We start from the raw sequence: 14,540 nt of genomic DNA, 5'->3' as shown, positions 1-14,540 counted from the left end.
AGAAGGGCCATCTCATTGAAAAATATTGGGTTGGATCCCAAAAGATGTGTTTCCAAATAAGATTGATTGCCTCTTAACATTCCTAAACTTCTTATATATTCTTATACACATACGCATTAGGGGAGGGACAGTGGCTCAGTGGTAGAGCATCTGCTTGGGAAGCAGGAGGTCCCAGGTTCAATCCCCGGCATCTCCAAAAAAGGGTCCAGGCAAGTAGGTGTGGAAAACCTCAGCTTGAGACCCTGGAGAGCCACTGCCAGTCTGAGGAGACAATACTGACTTGGATGGACCAAGGGTCTGATTCAGTATAAGGCAGCTTCATATGTTCATGTTTGGGGAGGGATGGTGGCTCAGTGGTAGAGCATCTGCTTGGGAAGCAGAAGGTCCCAGGTTCAATCCCTGGCATCTCCAAAAAAGGGTCCAGGCAAATAGGTGTGAAAAACCTCAGCTTGAGACCCTGGAGAGCCGCTGCCAGTCTGAGAATACAATACTGACTTTGATGGACCAAGAGTCTGATTCAATAGAAGGCAGCTTCATATGTTCATATATGTAGACACAACTGGCATATTGGGGGATCTCTAAGTGTCTCCTGGAGTTTGGCAACCCTAGAAGTTCTGTCTGTTATCTCTACTCAAGCTTTACCCATTTCTGCTGTATTAGTTCAGAAAAAGAGATGAGAGAGATTATAGGGATTTATAAAATTATGCACCAGATAGAGCAGACGGAGAAGAACTTTTTGTTCCTCTCCCCAAAGACAAGGGTCCCCAATATGGTGCCAGTGGGTGCAATGGCCAAATGTTTTAAGATTGATTTTAATCAGGCTACTGATACTGTTGGTATGAAGCAACTTCAGCTTCCATTGTGCTAGATATAGCTGCACTGAGGGGCAGTTGGGTTGACGTGCTTACATAGGAGGGACCTTCAGATTCCTATGCAGTGGAACTAAAAAGATGGGCTTGTTTGAATCAAGTGGAATGCAACAGCTATGCCCAGTCATTCCTGCTGCATTTGCAACCGCAGAGTACCCACTTCTGTCCCCGCTCACCCCCAAATCTTAGAAAGAGTGGGGAAGGAAATGAAGAAGGATGGCACTGTATCAGCTGGCTAATTTCTTTGCACTTGAGAATCCACTGGCACACTGGATCTTGCTTGTAATGGAACATTCTCGTGCTTGTCTTTGACACTGTGCGAACTGAAAGGGTCCATCTGTGGCAATTCTACTAGCTGTCGGTTTGCCTCTGAGCGGAGTGTTGCAAGGGGAAGCCTCCTCTGGCATGGAAAAAGTGAGACTTCTGGGTCTCTGCCCTGATACAATCCATGAGCCCCAAATGGCTTTTGGAGCTTGTGGCTGAGATCTACAGGTCCCGTTTAAATTGCCCTGGCTAATTCGTGAGATTTAATTTGGATTTTCACACATGCACCCCATCCACCCCACGGTTTGCTAACTTGGGAACCCATCCTGATTTCTCTCATGGCTTCTGGCTCTGAATTCGGAGGTGGGGGTTATTTCTCATGGCTGAGCCGAAAGCCTCTCCCCCCAAGGGTAAACCGTTTAGAAAGAAGAAGAAGATATTGGATTTATATCCCGCCGTCCACTCCGAAGAGTCTCAGAGCGGCTCACAATCTCCTTTCCCTTCCTCCCCCACAACAGACACCCTGTGAGGTAGATGAAGATATTGGATTTATATCCCGCCCTGCACTCCGAAGAGTCTCAGAGCGGCTCACAATCTCCTTTACCTTCCTCCCCCACAACAGGCACCCTGTGAGGTAGATGAAGATATTGGATTTATATCCCGCCCTCCACTCCGAAGAGTCTCAAAGCGGCTCACAATCTCCTTTACCTTCCTCCCCCACAACAGACATCCTGTGAGGTAGATGAAGATATTGGATTTATATCCCGCCCTCCACTCTGAAGAGTCTCAAAGCGGCTCACAATCTCCTTTCCCTTCCTCCCCAACAACAGACACCCTGTGAGGTAGATGAAGATACTGGATTTATATCCCGCCCTCCACTCCGAAGAGTCTCAGAGAGGCTCACAATCTCCTTTCCCTTCTTCCCCCACAACAGACCCCCTGTGAGGTGGATGAAGATATTGGATTTATATCCCACCCTCCACTCAAAGAGTCTCAGAGCAGCTTAAAATCTCCTTTACCTTCCTCCCCCACAACAGGCACCCTGTGAGGTGGGTGGGGCTGGAGAGGGCTCTCACAGCAGCTGCCCTTTCAAGGACAACCTCTGCCAGAGCTATGCCTGACCCCAGGCCATTCCAGCAGCTGCAAGTGGAAGAGTGGGGAATCAAACCCGGTTCTCCCAGATAAGAGTCCGTACACTTAACCACTACACCAAACCGGCTCTCCAAGGGCTAGGCAGACTTGTACTCCTGTCCCTGGATCCCTGGCTGCAGAAACAGCTGTCGTTGGCCCTTAGAGAAACTGGCTGGTCAGCCATTTTCAAGCCCTGACAGCCCACTCGCAAGCCCAACCCAACTCACTTCCCTGTGGGGTCTCCACTTGCCCCTCCTGTCTTGATGGCATTTGGCAAGGCCTGTCCCTTCTGCCAGCTGGCAAGTGAGGCAAGGGAAGTGAGGGTGCTCTTCTGTGGCCATCTTGTGCAAGGCTGGCCAGGCGGCCACTCCCTCAGTTGGTCAGCATCTCCAAGTGCTCAGCATTGCTGCTCTGTTTCCCCTCAATGCTCAGCCAAGCAGTCAGTCTGCAACAGGAGGAGCCAGCAGCAGCTTTTATTGTTCCTTTTGCTCCGCTCGCTCCCTTTACCCATGACTGGCTGGGGCTGCGGCTGGAGAGCTGCTAGCACACTACCTCATGAGGCCACTCAGCTGGAGTGAGCTCAACTGCCCCACCTGTCCCCAACACCAGGGCATCTCACTACGTCTCCACAACCTGACTGCCTGGAGGCCCCTTTGCAGCTGAACTGACAGCGCCACTGCGAAGACTCTTGAGAGCTCTCCAAATTCCCATCATGCTTGCATGCCATCCCTTCTTTGGCCCGTCCCTTTCTCCTCCCCTTCTCTTGCTCCATCTTCCTCATTCTAGCCTTTAGGAGCCCACCACTATGGCAAGGTGCCGCTTTAGGCAGTGGCCTACTTTGTCTACTCATTAGTGGTGGCCCTGGTCCTACCCAGCCAAACAGACAGTTAGCTCTGAAGAGTGCAAAGATCCCTGGTTTAGTGTGGTTAGAAACTGCCTTTAGAATTTTATTTCATTCTATTTATATCCCACCCTACCCCACTGAAGCGGGCTCAGGGCAGTTCGAAGCGGGCTCAGGGCGCTAGAATCAGCTAAAAGTTCTAGATGAATGTCAAGCGCACTTATTTCTGTAACATGTTTTTCTTATAAAGAAAGAGCAGGTCACCAGTTCTCCTCTGCTCCCCCCTTATTTACAACTATTGGGCAAGTAATAAATCCATCTGGCCAAGGATGTTTATACTACAGCCTAGCTTGTATTACTTTCAAGTCGCCTCTCCCACAGGTTCACACAGACAACTCTTATCTTCTACCAGAATAGTGTGAGAATGGTTGATGTTTCCAATAGCCTAAATTCCTTAGTAATAAAATAGATAGCGGTGTAGCAACCTTTGAAACCGTGACTCAAGCATGCATCTGTATGGTAACTTTTGATGATATCCTATATAGCAACAGTGTAACTGTGTGTGCGTCATTACTCCCAAGGCTTGTGTCCTTGGTATAGCTCCTGAGTTTCTAACAATAAAACAGCTTTGATTTAAAACAAAAGACTGCTGATTGAGAAATATCGGCGCTTGACAACGAATACTAGTGTTTCAGGAGAAGGGGCTTGGGTATTGGAAAGAGTGTACCAGCCTTCTGGAAACCAGAGAATACTCAAAGAAAGTATACTAGAATGTTTTGAAGAACACTGGTACAAAAGGCTCCCAACATAAATATTAAAGTAACTGTGAATAGCTTAAGAAGCTCTCATTAGCCTGAAACAGAAGAACTAAAGTCTATGCATGTACTGATTTTGCCTCAGTTATCTAAACTGAGTTACCTCAGAAATTCTACCCATCATTTCACCTGACCTTTCCCATCTGTCTTGAATAAAATATTTTGTTAATTTGGAATATAAAAACTTCTCGAGTGCCATTTAAGTTGTATAAGTTAAAGGGCAATTCCTGACTCTTCCCTCAGATTCAGGGCTGAGCCAGCAAGAAAAGATCATACTGAGACAGGGTGGGACAGTCACAGTTCTTCATGAGAGAAGAAAACAGGCCACTGCAGCTGCTCAGCCAGAAAGAGAAAGAAAAATGGGGGGGGGGGGGGATCTTGCCTGTGTAGGAAGGAAACGGACAGGGCAGTCATAGCCTTCAGGGATCATCTATTCGGTTACTGCGGGAAACAGTTTGAGTCACCAGGTTATTTAAGGACTTGGGTTTTGATGTGCCCTTCTGGAAGCAGAAAGCTGCCTTTGGATATATCAAAACTTCTACCTGACCAATGACTGGAACCGGAACCTCTAGTGTTAGTTTTTGAAGCCTTTTGATGTTGAGTTTGCAGAAGAAATGGTATATCATTTATTGCAAATATGCAAGTGTAAAATGGCTTCTGTTTATGAAATATAGTGATTCTTACTGTAGCTCTGCTAAGTTGAAAGGGCATCCGCATTCTAAATAAAACCTGAATTTTTTTTTCTCTAAGAAAAAGGGGCTTCGTGGGCTTCCAAAAGTATATATTTATTACATTTGCACTTAAATGTTTAAAACATTTTTGTACCCACCTTTCTCCCAGGCATCTCAGGATCATCGAGATGGACCACAACAATATCAAAACAATTGGATGAAACAATAACTATTAGAACAAATACATTGTGATCCAGCTCACAAAACCTTCTGGAAGTACCTGGGCCAAAGGAGGCCAAACTAAAAACAACTAGAGAACAGGCCTTCTCTATAAAAGCACCCCAATGGTGGAACCAGCTGCCGGAAGAGGTGCGGGCCCTACGGGACCTTAGCCAATTCCGTAGGGCGTGCAAAACCGCCCTCTTCCGGCTAGCCTTCCAAGATGGAGCCTGAATAAACATCACGCCATCATTAACAGGAGGCTTGCCGGACTCCTGTTTTATATATATATTTTTGGAATGTTTACTGGTTTTTAAGGTTTTAACTGTTTTAAATGTTTAACTGTTTATATATTTAAATATTGTTTAATTTTATGTTGACTAATTGTTGGGAGCCGCCCTGAGCCACTTGTGGGAAGGGCGGGATACAAATCATAAATAAATAAATAAATAAATAACATTAATATAACCGAGATAGCAATGAGATGAGACTATTTTAGACTGTTTTATTGTAAATTGTATTGAAATGTATAATTGTTTTATTGTCCAACCTTGTAAGCCGCCCTGAGCCTGCCTTGGCGGGGAGGGCGGGGTATAAATAAAATTTTATTATTATTATTATTATTATTAAAACTGTATTAAAAATCTTCCTTCTCTTCCATTATACAAGCAGTGTGCATAAGCATACCAGAGATTTCTCTTCTAAGCATTCCCCTTGACCGTGATGTGCTTAGCTTAGCGAGCCCATATCATTTTATCAGCTTGCTCTTCGAGGGGGCCCCTCCACCTAAGACTGTATTTTCAGGAACGCCTCAAGAACAGGCCAATGAGAAGCTAAGCTTGTTTTTAGAACTAATCCTGTGGTGTTATTGTGTTGGTCAAGCAAGTAGCCAAACTGAGTTTTTTAATTCCCCTCCTGATTTCTCCTCTGTACTTCTCTGTGCACAGAAAGATGATGGACTCTGGGCAAATTGACTTCTACCAGCATGACAAAGTTTGCACCAATACCTGCCGGAGCACCAAGTTTGACCTCCTGATCAGCAGCGCCAGAGCACCAGTGCCAGGGCAGCAAAGCTTGGTACAGACTCCCACCTCTGCTGACGGTAGGATGCAGGTGAAAAGGTGTAGCATCATGCGTGCCGTGTAGCACTGCTGTCTGTAGTTTGCCCCAGAACGTTTGGTCTTTTGGAACGACATGGATTTGCCCCCTCTGCGTTGAACTCTCTGTGTTGTAATAAATTCTGGAGGGTATTTTAGTGTATATTCTCGGTTCATACTGTGTTCAGGTCTAGGGGACCTAGTTATCACTTTGATAAAACGGAGAGTGCATCCCTAGAACACAGCCAGTACTTCCCTGCAACTTTGAGTTGTAAGGGAGGTTGATTCATGGTAGATGGGTTTCAGCACATGAAGGTGCCTTCTGCTGAGTCAGGCCCTTGGGTCTATCAAGGTCAGTATTGCCTACTCTGATCAGCAGTGGCTCTCAAGGGTCTCAGGTAGAGACTAGTAAATGATACATCCAGTGGACTTGGATGTGAGAGGAGTACCCCCAGTAAGTAGGATGCAGAGTGCAATATACCGGCTCCTTGTTTTAAGCTGGATTTTATGCCACCTTTTTGCCACTTTTAAAGGTTTTTTTTAAAGTCTGATGTTATAAATGCTTTTAAATGCCTTGTTCTGCAAAGCTGCCTTGCTGCTTTAGATGTCGTTTATTCATTTTATTGATGTCTGTGGTTTTAATATCATACTTTGTTTTATTGGATTTAACACTGTTGTGGTTTTGAAGTTATGGTTTGATTAGTTTTGCATGAAGTCTAAGATATATTTTTGATAGCAAAGGCAGGAAATAAGCTCCACAAACAAACAAACAAACCATAGCTTCCTCCTGGCAAAGTTTTGAAATTGTACTTTTTACATAAATTATGGTGGAAAATCATTTTACTTGCATGGTGCTCATGAAGTTTAATTCTGTGTGCTGTCCTATATGGACATAACCTTCAACCTAAGAGAAGAGATGTTCTGCCGAATCAGACCAGCGGTTCCTCTAATCCAGCACCCCGTTTCTATACATTGACCAACGAGCTGCCCATAAGAACATAAGAACATAAGAGAAGCCATGTTGGATCAGGCCAACGGCCCATCAAGTCCAACACTCTGTGTCACACAGTGGCAAAAAATGTTATATACACACATACACTGTGGCTAATAGCCACTGGTGGACCTGTGCTCCATACACTGTGGCTAATAGCCACTGATGGACCTGTGCTCCATATTTTTATCTAAACCCCTCTTGAAGGTGGCTATACTTGTGGCCGCCACCACCTCCTGTGGCAGTGAATTCCACATGTTAATCACCCTTTGGGTGAAGAAGTACTTCCTTTTATCCGTCTTAACCTGTCTGCTCAGCAATTTCATCGAATGCCCACGAGTTCTTGTATTGTGAGAAAGGGAGAAAAGTACTTCTTTCTCTACTTTCTCCATTCCATGCATTATCTTGTAAACCTCTATCATGTCACCCCGCAGTCGACGTTTCTCCAAGCTAAAGAGTCCCAAGCGTTTCAACCTTTCTTCATAGGGAAAGTGCTCCAGCCCTTTAATCATTCTAGTTGCCCTTCTCTGCACCTTCTCTAAAGCTATAATATCCTTTTTGAGGTGCGGCGACCAGAACTGCACACAGTACTCCAAATGAGACCGCACCATCGATTTATACAGGGGCATTATGATACTGGCTGATTTGTTTTCAATTCCCTTCCTAATAATTCCCAGCATGGCATTGGCCTTTTTTATTGCAAACGCACACTGTCTTGACACTTTCAGTGAGTTATCTATCATGACCCCAAGATCTCTCTCTTGATCAGTCTCTGCCAGTTCACACCCCATCAACTTGTATTTGTAGCTGGGATTCTTAGCCCCAATGTGCATTACTTTGCACTTGGCCACATTGAACCGCATCTGCCACGTTGACGCCCACTCACCCAGCCTCAACAGATCCCTTTGGAGTTCCTCACAATCCTCTCTGGTTCTCACCACCCTGAACAATTTAGTGTCATCCGCAAACTTGGCCACTTCACTGCTCACTCCGAACTCTAAATCATTTATGAACAAGTTAAAAAGCATGGGACCCAGTACCGAGCCCTGCGGCACCCCACTGCTTACCGTCCTCCACTGCGAAGACTGCCCATTTATACTCACTCTCTGCTTCCTATTACTCAGCCAGTTTTTGATCCACAAGAGGACCTGTCCTTTTACTCCATGATTCTCAAGCTTTCTAAGGAGCCTTTGATGAGGAACTTTATCAAAAGCTTTCTGGAAGTCAAGGTAAACAACATCTATCGGGTCTCCTTTGTCCACATGTTTGTTCACCCCCTCAAAGAAATGCAACAGGTTAGTGAGGCAAGATCTTCCCTTGCAGAACCCATGCTGAGTCTTCCTCAATAACCCGTGTTCATCAATGTGCCTACTCATTCTGTCCTTGATAATGGTTTCTACCAACTTTCCCGGTATTGAAGTCAGACTGACTGGCCTGTAGTTTCCCGGATCTCCTCTGGAACCTTTTTTAAAGATGGGGGTGACATTTGCTACCTTCCAGTCCTCAGGAATGGAGGCAGATTTCAATGAAAGATTACAGATTTTTGTTAGAAGATCCACAAGTTCAACTTTGAGTTCCTTCAGAACTCTCGGATGTATGCCATCCGGACCCGGTGACTTATTAGTTTTTAATTTGTCTATCAGTTGTAGGACCTCCTCATTTGTCACCTCAATCTGACTCAGGTCTTTCAACACCCCTTCCGAAATTAGTGGTTCTGGGGCGGGCAAAAAGTTCTCGTCTTCTACAGTGAAGACGGAGGCAAAAAATTCATTTAGCTTTTCAGCCATTTCCCTATCCTCCTTCAGTAATCCTTTTACCCCATGGTCATCCAAGGGCCCCACTGCCTCCCTGGCTGGTTTCCTACTTCTAATATATTTGAAGAAAGTTTTATTGTTGGTCTTTATGTTTTTTGCAATATGCTCCTCATAGTCTTTTTTTGCCTGCCTGATCACAGTCTTGCATTTGATTTGCCACAGCCTGTGTTCCCTTTTACTAATCTCACTTGGACTGGTTTTCCACCGCTTAAAGGAGTCCTTCTTACCTTTTACAGCTTCCATTACTTTATTTGTTAACCACGCAGGCCTTTTCTTATGCCTGTTTGTGCCTTTCCTAACTTGTGGTATGTATTTTATCTGAGCTTCTAGGATTATAGTTTTAAATAGCGTCCAAGCTTTCTCAAGGGTTTTGACCGTATGTACCTTTCCTTTCAGTTTCTTCCTCACATGCCTCCTCATCTCAGTGTATTTACCCCTTTTAAAGTTAAACGTGGTTGTGGTGGTCTTTTTGGACAACTCCCTATTTATACAAACGGTGAAATCAATAACATTATGGTCACTGCTCCCAAGCGGCGCAATCACTTTTACATCTCTCACCAAGTCTTGGGCATTACTTAGGACCAAATCCAGGATCGCCCCACCCCTGGTAGGTTCTGAGACCATCTGCTCCATAGCACAGTCATTGAGAGCATCAAGAAACTCAATCTCTTTCTCTCGACCAGAACACATATTGACCCAATCAATCTGCGGGTAGTTAAAATCACCTATTACAACACAGTTTTTACGTTTAGCCGCTATCTTTAAGCCTTCCATCATATTATAATCGTCCTCTCTCTTTTGATTTGGTGGGCGATAACAAACTCCCATAGTTAAATTTCCTTTTGGGCCCTCTATTTCAACCCAAAGCATTTCTAAAAGTGAATCTAATTCTCTGATCTCAGCCTTACTGGACCGTATATCCTCTCTGACATACAGAGCCACCCCACCTCCAACCCTTCCCTCCCTATCCTTCCGATATAGCTCATATCCAGGAATCACCGTGTCCCACTGATTCTCCTCATTCCACCAAGTTTCTGAAATTCCCACAATGTCTATGTTTTCTCCCAGCACTAAACATTCCAATTCACCAATTTTACTTTGAACACTTCTAGCATTTGCATACAAACATCTATAATTTCCCAGGCGAGCTAGGCCCGCCACCTTCCTCCTGCCGCCTCGAGACACTGGCAGACAGTCCATATTGTTTGTCACCTTCACAGTGGACAACTCCGGTCCGTTACCCGGTAGAAAAATAGCAGCTAACCCTTCATCTCTTTGAGACGAGTCCTCCCGAACCAGAGACATTTCATCTCCTGTCGGCTTTCCCCCAAGATTTAGTTTAAAAACTGCTCTGCCACCTTTTTGATTTTAAGCGCCAGCAGCCTGGTTCCATCCGGGGACAAGTGGAGACCGTCTCTTTTGTACAGCTCCCGCTTGTTCCAGAAAGCATCCCAGTGCCTAACAAACTTAAACCCTTCCTCCTTACACCATCGTCTCATCCACACATTGAGACTTCTAATTTGTGCCTGTCTCTCCTGCCCTGCACGTGGAACAGGTAGCACTTCCGAGAAGGCTACCTTGGAGGTCCTGGCCTTAAGTCTCCCGCCTAGCAGCCTAAATTTTTCCTCCAGGACCTCACGACTGCATTTCCCCACATCGTTGGTGCCAACATGCACCACGACCACAGGCTCCTCCCCAGCACTGTCTATCAGTCTATCTACTACACGCGTAATGTCCGCTACCTTCGCACCAGGCAGGCAAGTCACCATACGGTCAGTACGCGGTTTCGCCACCCGGCTGTCTACTTGCCTAATGATCGAATCACCAACTACCAATACCCCCCCTCTCCCCCTGCTCAGGGATGGTTCCTTGGCGCGAAAGGATTCCCGCTCACCGACCGAAGAAGAGGTCCCTTCTGAGGGCGCATTCCCCTTATCCTCAGCACGGTGCCCTGTTCCCTCTCGACCCTCACGCTCTCTGGCAGCAACGGGGCTGCTACGTTCAGAGCGGGGCTCATCTAATACGCCCCCGAGAGTCTTCCCCAAGTGCCTAACTGACCGTCTCTGCTTCTCCAGGGCAGTCACCTCGGCCTCAAGGGTACGAACTCGTTCCCTGAGGACCAGGAGCTCCTTGCATCGAGCACACACCCAAGACTTCTGTCCTTTGGACAGATAGTCATACATGTGACACTCAGTGCAAAACACTGGAAAGCCCCCAACCCCCTGCTGGCATTCTATCTTCATTGTATATATATATATATATATTAAAATATACAGTCCTCTTTAAATGCTGTTTAAGTGGCTCCCCTTCTGGCGGGTCAACTTACCTAAACTTACCTTATTGGGAACTTACCTTATTTGGAGAACAAGGAAGCCAGGGATCTGGGTTCCTGCTCCTTAGAGAGCCCCTAGGCGAAGAGCCACAGGCCAAGAGCCCTTTAGCTCTGGCAAGGCGCAGCTTAAAATGCAAAGAGGTGGAGCAGGGCACTCCTCAGCAATCACTCTCAATCAGCAGCAATCACTCTCAATCTCTTTCACCCTTAAGGCAGTCAACCAAACAAAGAGCAGTCAACCAAACAGTTGGGCTAACAGGCAAGATGTAGAGGAAAATGCCCTGCCCTGTTGCTGGTTCCAGGCACTGGTATCTAGAGGCTGATAGTCTCTGGATGTGGAAGTTCTTTTTAGGTATCCAGGCTAGTAGCCATCGATGGACCTGTCCTTCATGAATCTGTCTAATCCTCTAATATAAAGGAAGCATCTGCACAACTGGTGTTTGGGGTATGTGGTGCAGGCAGCTTTGCACCGGCCTCTTTTTAAAAAATATTTCAGTTTAGAAATGAACATATGAAGCTGCCTATACTGAATCAGACCTTTGGTCCATCAAAGTCAGTCTTGTCTTCTCAGACTGGCAGTGGCTCTCCAGGGTCTCAAGCTGAGGTTTTTCACACCTATTTGCCTGGACCCCTTTTTTTTTTGGAGATGCCAGGGATTGAACCTGGGACCTTCTGCTTACCAAGCAGATGCTCTACCACTGAGCCACCCTCCCTCCCCTGCTCTCCAGGGTCTCAAGCTGAGGTTTTTCACACCTATTTGCCTGGACCCTTTTTTGGAGATGCCAGGGATTGAACCTGGGACCTTCTGCTTCCCAAGCAGATGCTCTACCACTGAGCCACCATCCCTCCCCAAACATATGAAGCTGCCTTATACTGAATCAGACCCTTGGTCCATCAAAGTCAGTATTGTCTTCTCAGACTGGCAGCGGCTCTCCAGGGACTCAAGCTGAGGTTTTTCACACCTATTTGCCTGGACTCTTTTTTGGAGATGCCAGGGATTGAACCTGGGACCTTCTGCTTCCCAAGCAGATGCTCTACCACTGAGTTACCATCCCTCCCCTGCTCTCCAGGGTCTCAAGCTGAGGCTTTTTCACACCTATTTGCCTGGACCCTTTTTTGGAGATGCCAGGGATTGAACCTGGGACCTTCTGCTTCCCAAGCAGATGCTCTACCACTGAGCCACCGTCCCTCCCCAAATGTATAATATAAACTGTGATAATTTATATTCAATACATTTATATAGAACTTACTTAAATTAACATTTAATATTTCACTTCTGTTTAGATATCTTCTATCTTTTCCTAGCTATCCTCATGTCTAATAACATTTTTATTATAAACATGTATTACCTAAACTCTTGCCTTCTATCATTCTTTATTTTAATTTTATTTTATTCTTGATTTTCAGTTATATCATTAGGGGGGGGGAAGAAATCAGTTTTTCTTGAAATTTTGAAGTTGGCCTGATGTATAAAAGGTGTTAATTTTGCCATTGTAGTATATTCGTTTTGTTTATTCTTCCATTCCTTCAAGCGTGGGCATTACCTTCCATTTTGCTGCAAATGTTATTCTTGCTGCCAACAGCATATACTTAAATAATTCACTATGTATTTTTGTAATATCGCTTGGTAGGATATTTAAAAGCATATTTTTGATCCATCACAAACTTAGCATCTTTTGCATTTCTTCATGTGTCTCTATCCAACTTAGCCAGGAAGCCCCTTTAATCTTTGTGCTGCTTTCCCAGGAAGCATTGCCCAGATTGCTGTGTCTGAGGAAAGCATGGAGGAAGGGATTGAATGGAACTCTGCTCTGACAGCTGCAGTCACCATGGCAACCGAAGAAGGGATCAAGAAGGATCTAGAGGAGATTTCAGGTAGGTCTCCGCCATAAATTGCCTACCTGCGTATTTTGCTTACTCTGGTGATTTTAATAATGCAAGAAGCAAGGTTAAAATTTAAGGTGGAAAAAAACATTTTTGGGGAGGAAGGGAAGCATCCAACCAGATTCTCAAGACTTTGAATTTGCACAGAGAAATCATTTGCACATCGGTATATTTTTACAATCCTGAGTTTTTCTTCAGGTGTGCAGCTGAGAACAGAATTCAGAAAACCTCATTTTAAAATCCAACAATTGAGTTGAAGCTGTAACAGTCTGCACCCCAGCATGACAGGTTGCTAACATGTGCAACTGGCCCTTTTCAGCTCTCTCTCCCCGTGCGTGTAGAAGATCCTTCTGGCCAATCTGCGTTCTGTAGAGGCCTGTCAGAATGCAGCAGCCAATGCTTGCCCATCAATGAGATTTCTTATCTAACCCTACAGGATGTGAAAACCTGTGGCTCTGAAGAAGTTAGGGTTTCCCAGCCCAACTGTTAATACAAACATCAGTCCATCTCCATAAATGTCAGTTCTTCCTAAGATTAAAAGTTCTGTCCTAGGGTTTGTAGAATCTTTCGGGCTCAAGTGCCGTGTTCTACTGGAGAAAGTTTTTCTTCCAGACGTTTCGTTCTCGGCTGCGGAGAACATCCTCAGTGGCGTTGCAACCGGAGCAGGCGCTCTGACCTTCTTGGCTGCTGTGCATTGAGAGAGGCCAGGGCTGCTGGAGAGCTGCTATTTCTAGGCTGGAGGGGGTGTGGTGAAAGGCAGCTCTCCAGCAGCCCTGGCCTCTCTCAATGCACAGCAGCCAAGAAGGTCAGAGCGCCTGCTCCGGCTGCAACGCCACTGAGGATGTTCTCCGCAGCCGAGAACGAAACGTCTGGAAGAAAAACTTTTTCCAGTAGAACACAGTAGAGCCCGAAAGATTCTACAAACCCTAATGATGTTACCAGCCGTGAAAACCTGAAATCTTTGATAGTTCTGTCCTACTCTTGTGATGGGAGACAGTGGATCCATTCCACTAACAGTGGCACTTTCCTCCTTCTCAGCGAAGTCTTCCAGTGATGCAAAAGGCACGTTTTTGCATCAGTGGAAACCTCCTTGCGCTGAAGGAAACTTCTGGTATTTACAGAGCGGATCGACAGAATCCATCCTGTCTTTCCTTTTTAAACATACATTCAACATTTCCGATTTGAAAACTTCAGGCTGGAGTTTTGAATTGTAAGTGGATCTTCGGTGGTGGGAGAGCAAGCATGAGGCGTGTGAAGCAGGTTTATGAAAAATTTAGAACAGGGCAGCAGAGGAAGTAGGATTCGGAGAGTGTTAAAACTCATTCTTATAACTGTAGATGAGAAGTTCAACAAATGCAAGGTCCACTTGTGAATTTGCATGATGCGTTTGCTAATCATTCATTACAGCAGAACTCACAGGGAACTCCCACCATTTTGAATCGTGGCAAGCTACACGCCGCTAGTCCCCGCTTTGAACGGCTCGCTGCTCTCTTTGCCCGTTTACTCGCCTCTCCTGCTAAGTGGTCTCCTAAGGCAATTTGAGAACAATATATACATTCCCTTTTGATATAGAAAAAAAAGGCAAAAACTGCAAAGATGTTCCAGTTAGGTA

At 45.5% G+C, this 14,540-nt stretch overlaps 1 protein-coding gene across 2 annotated transcripts in view; it reads left to right on the top strand.

Annotated features, from left to right (window-relative positions):
• GMEB1 (glucocorticoid modulatory element binding protein 1) overlaps positions 1 to 14,540 on the top strand; it is an 80,648-nt gene that overhangs the window by 51,309 nt on the left and 14,799 nt on the right. For both annotated transcript variants that reach the window (XM_060258164.1, XM_060258163.1), the window contains exons 6-7: positions 5,758 to 5,912; positions 12,791 to 12,919. In XM_060258164.1, coding sequence (XP_060114147.1) covers positions 5,758 to 5,912; positions 12,791 to 12,919 — 284 coding nt within the window. The remainder of the gene's footprint in view (positions 1 to 5,757; positions 5,913 to 12,790; positions 12,920 to 14,540) is intronic.

This window comes from Heteronotia binoei, chromosome 17 (assembly GCF_032191835.1).
Source record: "Heteronotia binoei isolate CCM8104 ecotype False Entrance Well chromosome 17, APGP_CSIRO_Hbin_v1, whole genome shotgun sequence".
NCBI lineage: Eukaryota > Metazoa > Chordata > Lepidosauria > Squamata > Gekkonidae > Heteronotia > Heteronotia binoei.
This window is presented reverse-complemented; position numbering and strand designations above follow the sequence as displayed.